This window comes from Aulostomus chinensis, chromosome 9, assembly GCF_037954235.1.
Source record: "Aulostomus chinensis isolate RoL2024-O1b breed Wild chromosome 9, RoL_Achi_v1.0, whole genome shotgun sequence".
Classification (NCBI taxonomy): domain Eukaryota; kingdom Metazoa; phylum Chordata; class Actinopteri; order Syngnathiformes; family Aulostomidae; genus Aulostomus; species Aulostomus chinensis.
In genome coordinates this window covers 26,809,269-26,829,104 of record NC_141328.1, presented here as the reverse complement: position 1 = coordinate 26,829,104, position 19,836 = coordinate 26,809,269, and the positions used below count along the sequence as shown (strand labels likewise).

The window sequence follows — 19,836 nt, the reverse complement described above, 5'->3', positions numbered from 1 at the left end:
GAGTTAAAAAACCAAATGACGTTTACAAAAAAAGGTAGAAAAGGATTTTAACCCCCTTTTTTTTTTTTAGCAAAATACAAACAAACATAAAGCTTCTTGGATTGAAGTTTGCAGCAGTGACTGAAGGGAGGTTTCAGAACTAAACCTCCGTGTTATCAGGGCCACCTGGAGGCCCTCAGGGGTCACCAGGGGTCAACAGGAGCCTCCGCAGGGGAAATGGATTTAGGCTGCAATTGCGTCTCACGGATGCAAAGCCATTATCCCACTGTCTGGGTTGTGATGTCACTTCCCGATCGGAACGACAAACAAGATTAGAAAGAATCACTCACCAAACTTCCTTCAGGTTCTGGTTGAAACTCTCTGGAGTCCAGGAATTCAGCCATGACGCTGGAGGTGATTCAGCATTTCTGACTCAGTGATGCGGCGCTGACACTTTTCACGCCTTTTCCATCACTTCCTCCGTCCGTGAGCCGGCGTATCAACGTGCGAATCATAAAAAAAAAAAAGCAAAAAGACTCACATATTTCTTTTACACGCAGCAAACGTCCACATCTTACAGTGTGAACACAAAACCGGCACGTTCAGGTCTTCATCTGTCGCTTTCGTAATGTTTGGTGCAAGGAGCATCCAGATTGATGCGTTCACCTGAACTTTGGTGTCCCTGGTCAGCCTCCCCGGCCAGGTTCAGCCCGCCTGCGACCCCGATGGTGAATGGGCCCATTTTCAAATGTCAGATTTGCAAAACAAATAAAATAAAACCTTAAACTGCGTTCATCCATGTGCCAGCTTGTCCTGCAAACCTCACAGACGCCTGGAGCTTCAGCCAGGACGCCATGTCTCTTTTTTTTTTTTTTTTTTTACACTGAGGATAAAAAAAAAAAACATTGGTTGCAGTTTTTTTGTAGACTAAAAAACAAAGACAAAAGAACTCAAACTTCCTGTGCTTTCTATCACCAATAAACCACCAGTCACTATCAGATCACCCCAAAGTGAAGGATGACACCCAGTAGAGTCAGCTGAAGAGGAGCAGGTTCACACCTCAGTGCAAGAGCTTTTAAAAATAAATCCGGATCAATAATCGGATGTAAATATTCACCCTCTCACTTAAGAAGGCTGCTGAGCATCTCGTCCAGAAATCATTCATTATTAACTCAACAAATGTCGAGTTACAAGCTTCAATAAAATCCCTGCATTATTCATGACTCAGCGCGCCAAAGCCAACATTAAGGCATCGTATTTACAACTGGAGAAAAATGCATTTCCTGCAGACACTGCACTCATACAGGAACCTGAAGAGAGAGAGAGAGAAACACATAAATTGTTCCCTAAATTGGTTCCACAAGATGTAAAGGTCAAAAATCCAGAATATCTGAATTAATGGAAGTTATATCCTGTGTAAAAGAAAAGAAAATACACATTTCGCTCCCAAATATCATACAGAAATGGTGAAAATACAAATATGAGAGGAAATACATCCAGACTTCAGAAGTGACTTGCTTGATTTGCCCTGCAGCCGATTTGAAATCTCATGAAATAATTACCAAAAGATAAAAAGTTTAAAAAAATAACTTCTTTTTTTTTTTTCAAGACGTGACTATTTATAGGAGCCTGCAAGTACCAGGAGGATGTGAGGACCGCGGCTATGATGTCACCAGGTAGGGTTTCATTTAGCTACACTGCCACCTGCTGGAGGGAAGGCGCGGTTCCTTCCCAGGGACACCTGGGAAGATGAAAGACAGGGAACAATGGCAAAGCTTTTTTTTTCTTCTCTTTTCTTTTTTATTTGACATGAAACACATCCAATGACAGTGAGACAGTGTTTGTTTTTTTGTCAAGTAAGACATGTTAGAAGTTATCGCACCATTGACTTGTTCAGAATGTCTTTTACTGCAGCTCGGCGGCGATGCATAGTGAACAGACCATTGTTGAGGTATACATTGTGGGCCCTTGAGTTTTTGTGTGAAAGATTCTAATTTCATTACCTCACATATACATTTTTTTTTCCTTGTGCTTTGAAGAACTTTGGCGGTTTCGAAATGAACGCCGTTCCTCATGAGAGGACAAACCCTTTTTTTTTAAAAAAAATAAAAAATAAATAGAAGGATGGAGATGAGGCTTGTGTTGTTGTCCACGTCCGGTCGCCTGTTGAGAGATTTTGTTTCCTCAAGAGCCGGTGACGATGAACAGATTTAGAGGTGAGTGGCGATGTTTGCACGAAATTAAAAGAAAAGCTGTTTTCACACAAAAACGGGGGCATCCGGGAGGAAACCTTTGCTGGAAATGACATTGGAGGACAAAAGTCTGCCGTTTTTCCCTTGTTGGATAGCACCAATGTCTATTTAAAAGGCTTGAAGGCTGACATGAAATTATAAAACTTTATTAAAACTTGTCAGAGTGACAGTAGCAAACAAATTACCACATAGTAGCTCAAATGCTTCACTTGTTCATTCTACTTGCCCCAGATACTGGCTCGCATACATGTCAGTCAGTGTCTGACACTGAATCAAAGTGGTTATTGGTGTGTGTGTGTGTGTGTGTGTGTGTGTGTAAAGCTCTTTCTAAATCAAATCAGCCGATGTGGAGTTTCAAACAAAGATGATGGAAAACATTGATTAAATCCATATAAAATATATTACAAATTCCTAATTGGGATGGAAAGTTAAAATACAGTGGAGGCGACATTAATAATAAAAAAAAAAAAATCAAAAATTGGTTTCAATATGATAATTTTCTTAAAAAAAAAAGAAAAAGAAGAGACAAACCTTGTTGCACCAGAAAAGCCAAATATCACTAGACACACACTCCTGACACACACACACTCCCTGATGGACACACACAGGCACGCTCGCATTGAATGATACTGGGAAAGTGCACATTGTTCCTGCCAAAATCAGAGCAAATCCTCGTTTTTTTTTTTCTTCTTCTTCTATTTTGCAACGTGATACCGTTAAATTAACGCTGTCAAGTATGAAAGATCAGTCAAGTTTTATCGACAAAGTTCATTTCCATGTACACGTGAACACCAGTAATACAGTATTTGACCTCTAAAGTACAGTATACAGACGACATCCTGACCCTCATTTATTACCTCCCGCTTTTAAAAGCAGGAGTTCGACATTTAGTTGAAGTTACTCTGATTGTTGTTCCTAATTTCTTTTTTCTTCAGTGTTACAGACATTCAGAGAACTGGTTTAAATGCTAATGAAATGACAACATGACTGCAAACTTAAAATAAACCAGACACCCCCCCCCCTCCACACACACACACACACACACACACACACGCGCGCGCACGCACACACACACTCTAAAAAAGAAAGAATGATGTGACTGTTTCGAGTAATGAACTGGCATCTGGAACATCAACCACGCGAACAGCTCAGCTAGAAACGAGGAGTTAAAGCAAATTAAAGTTCTGACGTTCCACAGGTTTCAATAAGGCAAAGTTCTGTCCTCCGTCTTGATCTCGTCTTTAGGAAATTCAACAGTCCAGAATCATGTGGTGCTGTGTTGTGAAAAGGCACTGACTTGCCTTCTAACCATCTACGACTACCTACAGTATTCAACTGTGACGCCAACATCTAATTGAATTGCTCCATGGTGGGAAAATTCAGTTTTCAGCAGACGACGTTCCCTCGGTTGTCCGACTGGACGTTGAGAGATTCTCTTCAGTCTAAACGTCTGTTTTGTTCCTGCAGCTGAATGTTTGAGCTTCACTGTGCAGAGCGGTTTTGGCGCAGAATCTGTTTTCACGCTTAACTGGTGAGCAGAAAATAAAAATGTTCTCCGTTCTCGGTGAACGCTCTGATTCACAGAGGCAGATTTGTGACATCACAAATCTGTTCGGAAGCTGATCTCAGTTTCCAAAATAAACAAATGCAACGTGGAGACGCGCAGCCTCTGGCGGACAGAGTTTGCAGTAGGAGATCTGCAGTACACACACACGTGATCTGGGAAACACCATCAGACACACGTCATACTGTAGCATTTGTTAAGAGTATTTCTGAACACCGTGTGGAGGGGGAAGTTCAAACTGGCTTTGTGAAGGCGATCAAACCGGGGCAACACTGTCTGCTAATGGCGACTGGGCCGTTATGGGCCAAAGCTCAGCAGCAGGCAGGTGAAGCGGACCTGGAGGGTTTTTAGCCACAGTTTTAAAAACTCAAGAAGGAGCCAGGAAGCTGGCCAGCCGCAGTTTGTCCTCTCATGTCTTATTATTACATTCTAGTCACAGAGCATCCAGAGGAAAAAAAACACTGTGATTTAGAAGGTTCAGAGGGAGTTTTCTTTCCATCTGGATGAGCAAATATTTGTTCAGTTTGTTCATGATTTTTTTTGGATGTGTCTTTTCCTTAATAAAGATGGAAGCCAGAACTAACAAGTCTCCTTGTTTCAATTTGTGCTCCATGAACCAATAAAATAACACACATTCTAATGGGTCCTATTGGTTTATGTTCCAGTATTTTACATTTTCATACAAAAATTGTAAATGTTTGCTCCTATTTTACAGAAATGAACAAGATCACTTCCAGATAGCTGCAGAGGAAACGGCGTTCCAACTAGAGAAAAATGTAAAAATCATTTTGTTGTGCAGTCGATGGAATATTTTTAATGATTACTGATGGATCCTCAGGGCGGCGGCGGCAGCGAGTGTTGTGCATCGACCTCACCAGGTCATTAGTTATGGATTCTGCTAAGACTGGAATATAATAATAATAATAAAAATAATAATAAACATGATGAATGAAAGGCTCAAACTGGGGCTAAGCTAACCAGCGCTAGCAGAGCTGCGGGTCAGCGGCAGCTTCAACTCTTCTCCTGGGAAGCTAGGACTCCGTTATCACAATCATTAGCACGACCTAGCAGACCAAACTGCTGCTCGCACTGATGGATGAAGAACGCGTGTTTCTGCAATTCCAAGCTCTTCTGAACTATCAAGATCTGAACCTTCTGGAGGTCTCTCATTTCCACACCAGCCAATAATTCAAGTGCATCTTTTCCGAGCATCAGGACCGAGCTGATGGGGGTGTCAGGGCTGTACTCGCTGCTGGTGGCACTTTATAATACTGATGTGGATTTGCTCCTGTGAAAGCAGTAAACATGGGGGTGTCCCCTTGAGGCAGGCAAGACAGGAAGTGGACTCAGAGGTGCGAGGACTTAAAGTGCAAAGGGGGGAAAGTTCCAGCTCCTCTCAGCAGGTCCAGTGCACCTTCCTGCCATCAAGAAACAAGGGGATTTTTTTTTCTTCCAAAAAAAAAAAAAAAAAAAGCAAACAGGGATGAATGAAAACCAAGGAATGGAGGGAGGGAGCTCTTTCTTTGATGAATGCATGTAAATAAAAATGTCTTAAAACATGATGGAGTGATGAGGGAGAGGTGGGGTGTACAGAGTTCTACTTTCCTCCAGTGGACCGATGGAACTTTTACCAACCAGAGAAGACCCCCCCCCTCCCCCCCACACACACACGTGAACCTGAACTGCAGCAACTGAGCAGGGAGAGGCAAGGATTTCTGAGAGGGAAGCACATCTCATGACAGTACTGCTATTGTACTTGCATCCCAACTTGTTTGGTGTTGTCAATGAGGTTTGACATCGGGGTAGCTCTGGTACGACCCCCCCCAAAGTCCTCCCCCCCTCTTGTCTCTTCTCAGAGGCAGGCTCAGGTCTCTGCATGTCACTGACAGCAGATCACATGTTGTAGGCCACATAGATGGGGTCCAGTTGGTCTGCCAGGAAGGAGTCTCGCAGGTGCATCCTCTGCTTCTCTCCTCTGGAGTTGATGGGTATCACCCCGGGGTCCACGATCACCACCACCCCTACGATCAGGTGGTGCTCCTCCAGCACCACGTTGGTGACCAGGGGCACCAGGTCCAAAGCTTCCTGCTCCGAGCCGCTCAGCTCCGCCACCACCACCAGCAGGTTGGTCCATGTGAACACAGCACTGAGGAAGACGCACACGGTTCAGTTACTTCTTCGTCATCACTCTTTCCACTATAGAAAACAGAGCGGGCGAGGAGACCCACCTCTCTGCGATGCTGCGGTGAGCTCGAGACACCGACGTCTCGATGTCGATGGGGTGATAGCGTAATCCCCTCAGCTCCAGCGTCTCATCCAGAGAGCCCACGACGAACAAGGCGTCATGACGATCTGAAGCAGGAGAGAAAACACGAGTTTGATCGCTGGTTCTTTACAGTCCATGAGGAGCGAGCCGGAGCTCCGTCACCCCTTAACCGCTGAAACCTGATGACACATCACTTTAGATGTTATTAACTGACAAATGCAACAACATTCATTTATGTATATGTATGTATAAAACACATTTATGGAGGATGTTATTTACAAAAAGGTGTTTTTAAGACTAAACAGGTGAAACATTTTTAAGTGTCTCCTCACCTCCACTTGCGTCCAGCAGCTCGGTCCTCTTGATGAAGCCCAGGTAGCCGGTCCGGGCCCACAGAGTGTGGGGCTCCCCAAAGCTGAGCCTGGTGTTGAAGTGGTCTGCCTGCAGGCTCTCCTCCCCGTAGATGGTGTAGTAGCCACTGGCACTGTGAGGGCTGGTCACCCAGATCTGCACCAGCACCCAAACAAGAGCCACTGAGTGACCATCTGTGGCATCGTTAAAAATAACTACCAAGACTAGCCAAGCCTGGTTAAACCGGCATGAGCACACACAAGTACGGATACGCAGTGCTGCTTCAGAACACACACACACACACACACACACACACACACACACACACACACACACACACACACACACACACACACACACACACACACACACACACACACACCCATCTGTGTAGCTTTAACAACAACGATGAGGAAGGTCCAGGAAACTATAGCGACAAAAAGGCCACACCTCCCTGTATCAACACCAGGCAGCAGAGCTACTCCTGCTGTATTTTTCCAAGCAGGGAAGATCAGGGAGATCTTTGAACTTGAGCTATTAGTGACATTTTTACAAAACCTTTTTCTTTTGACCTTCGGCCCACCTTCATGTTTCAGTTCTGGGCCCCTGGTCTGGATATATCAGGTCCCCATGATTCCTTCTGTCCACTTACCTCCCCAAGATGGGAATCCCCCAGCGGGCCTCTGGTCTCTGGGTTGACAATGATGACCCTCACCCCTGGTAGGATCTAATAATGGGAGAATTCAGCCTCAGGGACAATACAACCACTTCTGATATTCCACTCTATTACATGTCTGCTTCCTGCTGCAAACATCACACACAAAAAAATCAATCAATGCTTACAGTGCCTGACTCCATGAGTGGGAGGCTCTGGGGCGCACCTCGCTCCACCAGTCTCACTCTGAGGGACACAGACAAAAGAGGAGCTGTCATTCTGATCAATCATTCACCAATGCCATCATGTGATCACTGGAGGAGAGTGTGTGCTGGTTACAAGAGCCTCCGGACTCACCTGTCGTGACGGAGAGACTTCATGTCAACATAGACTGTGGAAGGGTCGGGTCCAGATGTGCCCTGGTGACACCCAGAGGACAACAAACACCCTCAAATGAACCCGTTAGGACAGTTTAGACCATCAGAACAATTCAGTAACATTTATATTTGACAGGGAAAACATTCCTGGAAGTAGGAGAGAGACAAATGAGTTTAACTGTACATTCTTTTGAAAAATCAGCATGGCTGAAAGTGTCTAGCAAGGAAAAATAAAGGAGAAGCAAGAAGTCATGAGGCTGCAGCATGAAACCGACCTGCATACAGATGGCCAGGTTGACCCTGGAGCCGAAGGCGGTGCTGACAGCTCGCGGTGACAGACCCAGATCTTTGAAGAGCTTGGAGAAGGACTGCGTGAGAGTGAGACGAGGCCGCTCCTCTGCTATCACCACACAGCTCCGCACACAAGAGAGATTCAAGCCCCGCGCCTGCAGACAAGCGCAGCTAAAGGTCATTCACACTTTCAACAGTCCAGTGTCGACTGATCCTGACACCAACAAGCACTTGTGTCGGACGACATTTGTGTCGAGAGCAGCAGATCAGAGAATCTTAAACTTCAACGTGCTGTCGACGCATTTTATATACTCTGATAAATCCATCTATAACATAAGCATCAAGAAATATTTTTGACTCTGTTCTCTCCTTTACTGAATGACTTGGTTGTTCTCGTTACGCTATTTGTAAATAAAGTGTTGACATGAGCCCTGTAACTGTGATTTTTTTGACAGTAATGGCCGATACGCCAAAGGAACTGCGTGAGATTCTGACCTTCAGCATCTCCGTCTGGGTGCCGAGGCCCTTGGTGCAAAGCTCCATGACGGAGTAGGAGCAGAAGGTGTCTCGGATCTTGTACTGACTGAGCGTGCTCAGCCACACAGGCAGTGAGCTCTCCAGCTCCAGAGGAGGGATAAGGATGGACTGGTGACCTGAGTAAACACTGGAACAAAAACACACTCGCTACAGCAACACCAGCATGGGGTATGAAATCTGATAGTCAGAGTGTGTGTGTGTGTGTGTGTGTGTGTTTCAGAGATACCTGGAGAGGCACCACAGGACAAAGCCCAGGCCACAGTACGGGTCGAGGCAGATTGCTATTTGGCGTGAGGAGTAGAGTTCACACTGCAGCTTAATGGACCGGCACAGAGTACTGATCGCAGCGTGAGACATCTGACAGGAAACAGGCAGAACCCCTTCAATTCACTCTATGATGTCATCGGCCACATCCACAGTGTTTGTCACAAATAAAGGTCTTTACACACTGAGTGTGATGTATTTGTTTGTTACTTTGGCGGATTTTTCCACAAGGTGAATATAAAGCACTGAACCAGCCCACATCCTCCATCACAACATCGATGGATGCTGCGTTGGGTCAGTAGGATCCCAGCAGTTGCAGCACACGATGAAGACTTTAAACACATACATTTGTTTTAAAACGATTAGAAACACTGCGATCAGTTTATATGCTAGGATGGATGAATGCTTCATTTGTGGATATTGATTTATAGCCCCTGACAGGTGCTGTTACGCTGTATTTACCTTCACTAAATAACCCTGAAACCACAGCAGGGAAAGGTTTTATCCTCCTTGACAACTCATGGTTGTCCACATCAAGGAGATCCGACCAAGAGTAACGGCCTGCTGGGTCTGAGGCGCTCACCCGGTGTCACATTTCCACGTACGGTGTAGCAAACAACTTCAGATATGAATATGTCTTTGTACTTTTAATTCACTGCCTAATTATTTCCAACCAAACTTTACAGCAAAGGGAGCCAAAGGTTATGGAGAGTTCCTTGAGCAAGCTTCCCGGGTGTCTCTGTCTTTTGGGAACAGCGCCCAACTCCAGGAAAGATTCCCAAATGTGCATCATATAGGATTGGGTGTGTGTTTCCACTCTTCAACAACCCTACACAGTCCATATCCAGACATGTGGTGTATGTTATTGCCCCTCTTTACTGGAAGATGTTGAAAATGATGAAGAACTGAGTTGGCGCAGTTACAGAAATCTGTCACGGAGAAGGACCACCACATCACATCCGTACTGGTGTGAGCAGACTCGATGTTACGTGTCTGCTGGTGCGGAATTCACATTTTCAGGTCGTTTGATCATCTCACCCCCGGTGTGTCAAAGCTCATGGACATAATCTCCACGTCCTGTGTCTGGAGCCATGTATCACATGTAGGTAGTGTGTGTGTGTTTCCATGGATCATCATCATCTGCAGCAACAGCACTTACCTTTACTCCGGTCAACATGCCCGTGGTGGACACGCTGAAGTCCAGGTAAGCCAGCATCTCAGCTGTGGGGGGTTTATAGATGTGCGGAGGCCGCTTTCTGGGAAGATCATCTAGCAGAAGAAGAGGATAACTAGATTGATTTGATCCGACAAAATAAAGGGATCGTGATCCTGAACTGCAGAAGTACTGCAAACTGAGTTGCACCACATACGGGAGTCCCCTCGGACCACTGGCACTTGTCCTGTTACTTTAGAAAAGAAGTGGTAGAATTTTCTCTCTCAGCATATTAAGGAACACAGAAATTAACTTTGTATTCCACATTCAATCATTTTCTGCTTCAGTAAATAAAATGAGAGCAACTGGAACACCTTGTGGCCAGAGGAGGTACATAATAGTCTCAAGTTTGTGTGCTAAATCTGGGTGCCCGCTCAGACGTGTGCAGTAAACTGACATAGTGCACCGGTGGATATCGTGCCCGAAGCCTCTGAGCTGGTCTCCGTGGAGCCGGTCAACTCACCTGTATCGATGATGGTGGGCCAGGTCTTGACATTGACGCTGGCGGCAGCCTCCCTGGACCTGAGGATCCTCATGAGAGGCTGAGTGGTGAGGATGCAGGCAGCTTTGCTCACCTGGAGCACAAAGTCAGCATATGGAGAAAATTCAGTAAAAGCTTCTGCTCTGCAGCGTTCATACCTGTGGTTAAATTCCTGTGTATTTGCTCCCCTCCTGGAAATCAGGTAAAGGGCCGATGTGCTTGAGGGAATTTTAATGCTTGGAACTGATCCCACATCAGATGTATAACAAGTTTGGTTCATACGCTTTTTTGAAAACAATATGATCTTAAAACTTTGTTGAACAGTTTGATAAAGATTTTCTCATTTGTTTAGAGAAGTATTCAACAAACATACACTTGAATGAAAACCAACATATAATTGAATGCTGTAAGGAAGCAGCAAAAATCACATGACCTTATGTCATCATGAGGGAACGCATGTTGCTTCTGTTTAGGTAGACTGGCGCTGCACTGGAGTACATGAATTATGCTAAGAGACGGTTGCAGTGACAGTGCTTCTGTGTTTCGAGGGGGGGGTACACTCACGTCGATGATCATGCGGACGGTGGGGAGAGTAGCAGCCAGGTTCTGCGGGTGAGGCGGCCTCACAGTCACGGGGATGACGCCTGCGTAGAGACAGCCGTAGAAGGCAGCTATGAGGTCAACACCTGCAGGGGGAGGAGAACCAAAAAAGAACCTCATGAATTTAAATATGCAGGCAGTTGAACAACGGTACATTTCATCATCAAAATAGGAAATGGGAAATGATGACAATCTACCGCAGAACCACCACCAAGTCACCAGCTGATGGATGAGAAATTTCAAGTGTATCATGTAAAATGCGCGGTCACACACGACTGACACAACCTTTGTTTTCGCCATGTCTGACTGCAGTAGTTTACAACTGTTTATTTCTGTTGGAAAGGGCTCACTGAACCTATTGGAGAGGGAAAATTTTACTCCAACACTGCCACCTGCTGGTCATTTTGGATGGTCAATGTGGAGTTCGTATTTGAACAACACAACACAATCAGTTGGCCATTCTGTAACTCATAAATCGGAAGTTCATTCCTTTTGTAGTATTGGGCCACATGAGCCAATCAGCTAGCGTGTGACCATCATTTAAAAGGTTTTTAATGCAAATTCGTATCAAAACACAAATACATCAGAGTTGATCCTGAGTGTGAGACGGTTGGTGACCACTGATCTACAGTCGTGAGGAGGGTGTGTGTGTGTGTGTGTTGAGGTGTGTGTTAACCTGGAGGATAAAGCAGCACCACGTTGTCTCCTGTGTTGAGGCCTCCTCTTTCCATCAGAGTGGCTGTGATCTTCTCTGCTCTCTTATGTAGCTGAGCACATGTGGCTGTGCACACCGCCACCCCCTACAGCAGAAGCACAAGAAGTACACTGAACAAAATGGATCACCCGTTTTTGTTTCAGCACGCGGTTCTGATGCAGATTGATGTGATGAGTGTGTGTGTGTGTGTGTGTGTGTGTGTATGTTTACCTTTGCATTCAGCAGCACATACAGAACGTGGTCTGGGTCCGTTTGGGCTCGCCATTGCAGGGCCTCAGACAAGAACTGGTGCTGAAAAGGTACAGAGAAAAAAGTGCCATCACATAAGACGTCACTGGTGGACTGAATCAAGAAATTAAATAGAATATGACTTCATCACTGGCAAACAAAACCTCAATAAAATGACTAATAGTTCCAAACACAAAATCGGGGCTGATATGAACCATCCGACAGCCTGAATTAGACAATCCTCACACCGGCGATGACAGATACGCTCATTCATGAGGAATAAAAAAAACAGATGACATGTTTAAGTCCATCAGAGATATTTTGTGACATGTTTGACCTCTCACTCTGAGACAAACAAGAGCCCAACAGGAAGACGGCGGCAGTATCAGGACAATTTTCCTGCCAAGTCACACTGAGGCCATCTGCACTCGATAGGAGGAAAATTGGAACCACTGTAACCAGAAATGGGCCTTTTGCACAAAGGGTCATGACATCTTTGAAAAATAAGTTTTTCACAATATTTTAGAAGTTTTTAGTTAAAAGGAAGAATCCACAAGCTTTTTAAAAGTCTGTCACGTGATCAACACTTAAAACATTATCATTTGTGTCAATCTGAGGAAGTAGACGGCACACCGGTCAGAACAGGACAGGACAGAAACCCAGGAAATACAGTTATATTGAACACTGGGAGGGCAACACATAAAAAAAAAAAACCTTCTGGGGACACAGATAGTGGTGTCACAGTGCTGACCACATGACTCAGTCGGACAGTTCAACATTCAGTTTGGAGTCGCATCATGCAGCCCGTCTGCTCCGACCACTCATCAAGCCATGCTACACACCGGAGCGTCACAGTGAACACAGCGAGCAGAGGTGCACAGAAATGTTCCTCGTTAAAGTGTTGATTGTAGAGGCGAGGCTTGTCACGATAACAGGCTTTGTTGGATGTGGATAATAAATGACTGTACTAAACCACGTTGGCATTTTTAAGACCATTTTAAACACTGATATAATGATGATGTCATCGTTTATCATAATAATGCAGGTAGAGGTAGTGGCTTTGGAACCAAAACCTTTTTATTCTTTCACACTCTGGCTGGAATTGTGCAGTGTCCCTGGAGGGAGACGCCGTTATCAAGGTTCTTCACTTCAGTTTCTCCTCACCAGGCTCACAGTTCCATCTGTGCGTGTGTGAGTAACACAAATATCAGTTGACTTTTTAAAAATTCCCACTGAAGGAAGTTGGCCGTCCAGCCTGCCTGATGGATATTTACTTCCTTATCAGGACAAATGCAGCAGGGATCAAAAGCAAGTCATTTCTTAACACCGTGGCCTGAGAGGGATAACGCTTGTAAGTTAATTAGCCTGCAGCCTTGCTAATGCTAAAGAGCCGCACAGATCACAAAGCAAGCAGGCTGATCTTGAAATCACACAGCATGGTTATAGGCACTCCGACGACAAGGAGGACGGCCCCCTGGGTTCCTGTGGTAACTTGTATTACACATTTTGGTATTTGAGATACCTGCTGTTATAAACCTCTGCCGGTAAACTAAGCCAGTATTCCCAGGATGACGGGACGGCGCTCTCTGAGCCCTAGAAGACATTCTTAAGTACACAACCAATCATGTAAAAGGGAAATGTATCACGGTTAGCTAAATTATTGTGTTTTTACTGTATGGTAAGTCAATATAGTTATTATCGTGACAGGCCTGTTGGAGATTACTGATGATCTCATTCTCAAAGTCTACAACTCCTCCTTCCAGTTGAATGTTCACACTTGCGTTTTGTGAAAGACAAGAAACTTCTATTCACTCTGAGTGGACAAATTACTGCTGAGCGTTTGGTTTGGCATAGCTGGTGGGCAGCTGGACAACTCGCATCTTCAAAGGTGATGACAGGGGGTGTCTGTTAGTTTCTGATAAATGGGGATATAATTTGACATCAATTGTAATGCATTATTGAATATTAGCTTATGAGTGTGGACCCCTGCTGGCATCTCTGGGCGTGGGGCCAAGCAGTTGCTGGTGTTGTAAACGTTATCACGGCTGCAGAAGCACGTCTGACTGACAGAAGCAGCAGAAGCAAAGACGGGTGGGGCCAGACTAGAGCCTTACCATCATGGTGGGCCACATACACAGCTAAAGCCCACCCCGAGTGAAGTAAAGGCAGAACAAAACATTTAAGAGAAGACATCAGCATCCATAATTATGGTAATATTTCACTTCACAAACACATTCAGTATTTCAGAGGTATAAATTAGTTTGAAAATTTTGTGCAACTTAAAGTGTGTGAGCAGTACGGTATGTCATTTGCTGGAAGTAAATTACTCTCCAGGTGTTCATGTTAGAGTTATGCTGCTTTAAGTATGAATATCGAACTGTTGACAAGGTTGATCCTCGATCCGTGTGGCAGGTCCTACCTTTCTAATAAGATCCTGGTCCTCAACCACCCCCAACTCTCGGCCTGTGGCCTGGGCGATCCGCTTCCCTGCCACCAGGTTGCCAACCAACATCGAAGCTGGACCAACATCCACTGAAAAGATCAGACACAATTAAGCTTCTATACACACACAGATACAAGGCAGTAAAAGCTAAACTCCACCCATTTGTTTGATTCATCCATTCATCCAAATGTGTTCATGGGTTTCTCCTTTTGCGATGATATTGTATATCCATTGTCTTCAGACACGATGGAGGAGGGGCTACCTGGCTGCTTCTGGCGTGGTTTGGGCATGTTGGTCACACAAGTGTGAGGGCACATGAGGATATTGCAGGGGTGCAGGTTCCCTTCCAGGAAGTTCTGTTTGGTTTCACAGATGTGGATGCCTCCGAGGGGCGTCTTTGGGAGGGTGTTGGCCGGGACAAGGGCGAGGCAGTACAGCCCGACCTGGTGGATGCTGTCGATGGCCTGTGCAGAAATGTGAGGAATGTCACGTGGTTTCACGACTGCAGTACATCCCAATATTTCCACTGTGGGAAAAGGTTGCTGACAGGTTTGAAAACCTTGTTATGATAAAGTCATATTAAATATTAATAACTAACTTCCAGAGACAAATCAGTTACACAGAACAGGACCAGCATAAAACAAAAAAGTATTTATTGAAACTTGATAGATTTTTGTGGATATGGATGTGCTGCTCGGCATGTGACATACCTGCAGAACTCGACTCATCCACTGGAAGCTGTCCTCCTCACTGGCATCAGGCCTCTGCTCCGCTACAATCACTATCCTCTCATCATAGAACACCGTCACTGAGAACACAGCGATCCTGGACAAACAACAATGGCAATGAGCACAAACTCACTCCAGTCCAGTGTCCAGACCAACACAACAGATGCTACAGGGAGGCACTGTGGGCTCAGAGGCCGTACTCAAAGAGGTTGTTAGATTTTGTGGGAGATATAGGACTAATTGTTCCTACTTAAAATATGATACCGTTATCATTGCTCAGTACAGATATTATTGGAATTTCCGTCCCCAGTGTTTCACACTCCACTAAAGTGATTACAGCAAGCTGGTACACAGAGAGAAGGCCGCTCACCTCCCCCTGTAAACTGTTTTGACTGGCTCCACGGCGAGCGCGGTGGCCACCAGGTCGTCTGCGTTGTGGCGTCGCCCACTCACCATCAACAGCCCCTCAATCTTCCCCACTACAAACACAAGGCTACCCTGTGGAGAAAAAGCAGAAGTCTCACCCCTTTTATTTCTTAAGCCAGATTTCCATGAGGAAACTATTAGTGTGTACAAATGCCTCACCGGTCCGACAAATCCTAGCAGACCAGTACGAGTGAAGGGAATATCTCCTATAGGCGCTCCAGCTTGGTTGACAGGGATCACCTACAGAAAAGCAGAGAGAACATTTGAGCGTCTCAGGGGACACACGCACATCTGACAAGAAGCAGGGACACCAGGACAAGTCACCGCTGTCAGCATGTAGTAAACTGGCATTAAAAATTCTATTATTGTGCATATTTAAAGTGTTAAAATATGTAACTTTTTTCAAGTAGGGTAGTGATGTGGAGATTACTGTAAAAATTAGCACCCAACAACCACAACTTTTCATGTCATTTGTCCACCATATTGGAGTTAAAAAAAAAATAAAATTTGACTCAAATTACTAGTATTTCAAACTTTGTTGTTAAATTTGAACAAACCTCAAACGTGTTTTTGGTGACGCCAGGCAGGCCATAGTACATGGTGCCTCCAGCTCGAGAGTTGATCACAATCTCTCCGATTTCATCAGTCTTGCAGAGCTGAGGAGAGCCGTCTGGTTTCACGATGCACATCAGAGCTGAAACACACACACAGGTGACAACATCAACATTCGGATGTCTGCGTCTGGATATTCGCAGAAGTGAGACTGTAAACTCTAATTGGGAGTTGCTGCCTGTCTGCAGAGAGTTAAATCTGACTGCAGCAGCTCACCTCCAGGCATGATGTGGCCCACGTCTTGGACAGTGAGAGCAGAATTCTTGTCCTCTGTGTTGACTCTGATCACCCCGTGACTCAGCCCACCCATGGACAGGATGGCCCTGGCTGGCAGAGGAGCTCCTCGAGCACCAGGCCTGCAGAGAACGGGAGAAGTGACAGCGTGAGGGTGAGACCAGGCGAGAGGGCAAGACAGCAGAGAGGCTACACAGCGTTGAGGTCTCACTCTCACAATGCAATCATACTGAATTTGTTATAAGATATTTGACTTTTATTGGACAATTTTAAAAAGCAAGATGCAGCAAAGTCTTTCCCATACTTACATACATACTCCCAACTCGGTCGTTGTGAAATAATAAAATCGTGCTGTTGGTGGATGAGTAATTATGCACTGCCGGTTATTCAGAATACATCATGGTACTTCAATATCACCCAAGTCTTCTTTGCATCAGACAGCTGAACGTGACAAAGACCACCTCCCACACTGAGTGTTAGCTGCTCTGCTTCGGTTTGGAATTCCCTCGCAGCAAAATGTTTCAACCAAGGAAAGGCAATGGGACTTGTTAGTTACCTGCGTATGGCCACAGTTAAGGCCTCAGGGGAGGTGGCACATGGGCAGATGACCTCAGGCTTCAGACCATGGGACTGGAACACATTCAGGAAGGCATCGCACGAGGACACAGACCCTGACAACCAAAAAGGAAAATTTGCTCATGGAAACATGGTGAAAAGAGAGCTGATATAAAGAAAACGCACACATTTATACGTCAGAATCACAACACAGCAAGGGCCGAGGTTTATGCAGAAGTGACTCACAGGGGTTGGCTCCATCAGCCACTATTAGCATACGTATGGAGGACAGGTTGGTGTCTCTCTGCTCTTTGTGGGCCATCATGGCCCAGTGAAGGTCACGGCACTTCACCAAGGCCACACGAGCTGTAAGAGGACAAGGAGACATGTTCTATATGATGTACTCAAAGACAATATTTACCAATTGTTCCAAGCCATATGCGTCCCCTTTTACTTCTGCTTAATAATCAATACATACTAGCATTGTTTTTTTTCTACTGTCTAACACGTAGTGTCTGCTTCTGCTGTTATGACTGGAGGGGCTCTCTGAAGAGAGCAGACCTCTCCCAAGGCCAATGTTTTAAAAAAAATGTTTTCAATATGGAAGACATATGTTCTACAAAATGCTAATACCAATGCTACATCCGTCTACCAAGTTCTATGAAAGGTGTCCCTGAGGTCTTTGTGTAATCCTGCTGACAGACGAACAGATGCAGGGGAAAAACCTCTAAATAGGACAAGAAGAGGCCAAACCTTTGTGAATGTGGACCCTCTGCACCCAGGACATGGGACAGGCTTTCATCACAGCATATGGCACTGTAATGGTGTGGATTCTGTTCATAACACTCTGCAAAGAACAAATACACACTGTCAGTGGCACGCTGTCCAAGAATTCTAGGTACACAAAACCAATGTTTGTGTTTCTTCTTACCGTTAAAACGCCGTGCCACAAACCCATATCCTTCTTACAGTCCAACACATTGACCAGTGTCTCCCCTAAGACCAAAAAAAAACCCCAAAAAACAAAAGGTCATCAGAGCAGAGAACAAACATACTGGGGAGAGAAGACGTGACGTAAAGTGCTGAGCTCTGACCTTCACAGTAGTTACAGGCCTGGGTCAGAGCCTGGCAGTGGGTCAGCATGGAGATCTTGGACACTGCAACTCCCATCACTGTCCCCTCCTTACATGCTTTGTACTTTATTAGGACACACAAATACAGAGGTCACTAAGATACATGACGTGAGGAGCAGAGGTGACCCAGAATCAAAAAAGTAATAATTATCATATGGAGTTATAGCATTTAAGAGAGAGAGAGAGAGAGCGAGAGAGAGAGATGCTTCAGATGTGTGGGGGGAAGCGTTAATAGCACTGTAATAGGAGACACATCCTTCTATAAATGTTTGAAGGTTAATGAAATCATTTCAGAAGAAGGAACCCTGGAGCTTGGTGCTGTGAAGAGTACCTCTATGTAGGCAGTGTCAGTGTTGGCAGTCGGGATGTGAGGCTGCCAGTCCTTGGAAGGTTTGGTCAGGTACTTGGTGTCGGTTACAACCCATTTCATCCTTGGCCACCCTGATCAATCACAGAGAGGAAAACACAAATATTGTAGCTGATACATGAAAGAGTGAATAGTGCAACTAGCAGCCCACCCCCCTAAACCCTCTGACCCTAAACTGGCCGGGAACATCACACCTCATATTCCCTTTAATGAGGCCATCTAACGGCCCCCCGGGGACACAGATGACCACTGCTGAGACAGCAGCATTGGCAGTGGCGCGTGTGGGTTGGCTGACCTTTGAACTGGACGATCTCTCCGTTTGGTGTCTTGGGGAGCCCTTTGAGACAAACCTCGCTGGTCAGTGCCAGACTAACACCACAGCTGCCCAATAGGAAGCCAATCTGAAGGCTGCCTGCATCCTGGGAAGAGGGACAAAAGACTGAGGATCCACAGGGTTGGCCAAAAAACACAACCATCAAAGGTCACAGATACTCTAGCAGTCAATATATTGAACCATAAACAGTGTATATACACAGTGATTAAGTACTCTTGACGTTTGAGGTACTACGATGGTTCATAAAAAAACTACCAAGCTGGTGTATTTGCATCTACCATAAATAAGAGTTTATTTGCTCACCAAGATTTAAGTGTAATTCAGCAACAACACTGATTATTCACACGCCAACGTCTTTACCTGTCGTGACAGTGGTACTTCAATGGGCACAGGGATGACTTCAGCCAACAAGCAGCCATAGAAGGCCACCCAGAACATGCCAGGATCACTGTTTGGGTACACCAGTGCCACCTAAGAGACAGGAATACTTATTTTCCCAAGGGCATGTGTCTGCAGTAGAAGCCAGGGATATTTTCCTGCCAATATTTTAGGGAGGACAGAATTGTCCCTGTCGGTATTTGAGTGAACCCTTTTGCGTTATCTTTGGAGTGAAGCCATATTAGATCATTACAACGAGGCCTTTCGCAGGCTCCATCCAGCTGACAACTGTTCTCAGAGCTGCGGTTCATCCACCCCGGCCTCTGAACTCTCTGCAGTCATGGCTCAAGCTACAGCAGAAGGATGGATTTCAAAGAGCACAAACTGCTTATATTTACAGACAAATTAATATTGTAGCGTGCTGGAGGTGGAAAGGTTGACTACATCAGAACTCTGCTGTAAGTAGCAGCAAGTGCATCTGTTGTACTAATTAATCCAAAAATGTTTAATATCATACACACCCAGTACAGAGTGCTTCAAAACTACCACTGTTCCTTGTTCTTCCAGCTGATCACCTGATCCTGCATGCCACCAAAAAACAGGAGGGATTATCAAATGTGGGCCAGTGCGTTGACTTACTCGATCTCCAGGTTGGAGCACTGGTTCTGTCTTGGTGCCAAGTTTATTCAGTAGGGTATAGGCCAGCTTCAGACTGCGGCTCCACAGTTTGCCTGTGTGGAACACAAGACAACAACAACTTATATTACTGATAATCTTTCATGCATTCGTGTTGTGTTCAAGGACGGTTGTTGGGCTCAGACTGAGAAATCGTACATTTACAGGTTCACGTTGA

At 45.3% G+C, this 19,836-nt stretch overlaps 1 protein-coding gene across 2 annotated transcripts in view; it reads right to left on the bottom strand.

The window, feature by feature from the left end:
• Nucleotides 1–1,651: 1,651 nt before the first annotated feature.
• dip2ba (DIP2 acetate--CoA ligase B (putative)a) overlaps nt 1,652–19,836 on the bottom strand; it is a 43,098-nt gene continuing 24,913 nt past the window's right edge. For both annotated transcript variants that reach the window (XM_086214695.1, XM_086214696.1), the window contains 30 exons: nt 19,623–19,714; nt 18,966–19,076; nt 18,567–18,690; nt 18,236–18,345; nt 17,866–17,968; nt 17,703–17,767; nt 17,525–17,618; nt 17,018–17,137; nt 16,773–16,887; nt 16,199–16,338; nt 15,928–16,064; nt 15,530–15,610; nt 15,315–15,442; nt 14,927–15,041; nt 14,479–14,680; nt 14,193–14,305; nt 11,756–11,836; nt 11,507–11,630; nt 10,795–10,916; nt 10,213–10,324; nt 9,696–9,805; nt 8,499–8,629; nt 8,231–8,399; nt 7,720–7,890; nt 7,425–7,486; nt 7,256–7,313; nt 7,065–7,139; nt 6,394–6,568; nt 6,024–6,147; nt 1,652–5,941 (listed from right to left, as the gene is read on the bottom strand). In XM_086214695.1, coding sequence (XP_086070821.1) covers nt 5,689–5,941; nt 6,024–6,147; nt 6,394–6,568; nt 7,065–7,139; nt 7,256–7,313; nt 7,425–7,486; nt 7,720–7,890; nt 8,231–8,399; nt 8,499–8,629; nt 9,696–9,805; nt 10,213–10,324; nt 10,795–10,916; nt 11,507–11,630; nt 11,756–11,836; nt 14,193–14,305; nt 14,479–14,680; nt 14,927–15,041; nt 15,315–15,442; nt 15,530–15,610; nt 15,928–16,064; nt 16,199–16,338; nt 16,773–16,887; nt 17,018–17,137; nt 17,525–17,618; nt 17,703–17,767; nt 17,866–17,968; nt 18,236–18,345; nt 18,567–18,690; nt 18,966–19,076; nt 19,623–19,714 — 3,617 coding nt within the window. In that variant the 3' untranslated portion in view covers nt 1,652–5,688. The remainder of the gene's footprint in view (nt 5,942–6,023; nt 6,148–6,393; nt 6,569–7,064; nt 7,140–7,255; nt 7,314–7,424; nt 7,487–7,719; nt 7,891–8,230; nt 8,400–8,498; nt 8,630–9,695; nt 9,806–10,212; nt 10,325–10,794; nt 10,917–11,506; nt 11,631–11,755; nt 11,837–14,192; nt 14,306–14,478; nt 14,681–14,926; nt 15,042–15,314; nt 15,443–15,529; nt 15,611–15,927; nt 16,065–16,198; nt 16,339–16,772; nt 16,888–17,017; nt 17,138–17,524; nt 17,619–17,702; nt 17,768–17,865; nt 17,969–18,235; nt 18,346–18,566; nt 18,691–18,965; nt 19,077–19,622; nt 19,715–19,836) is intronic.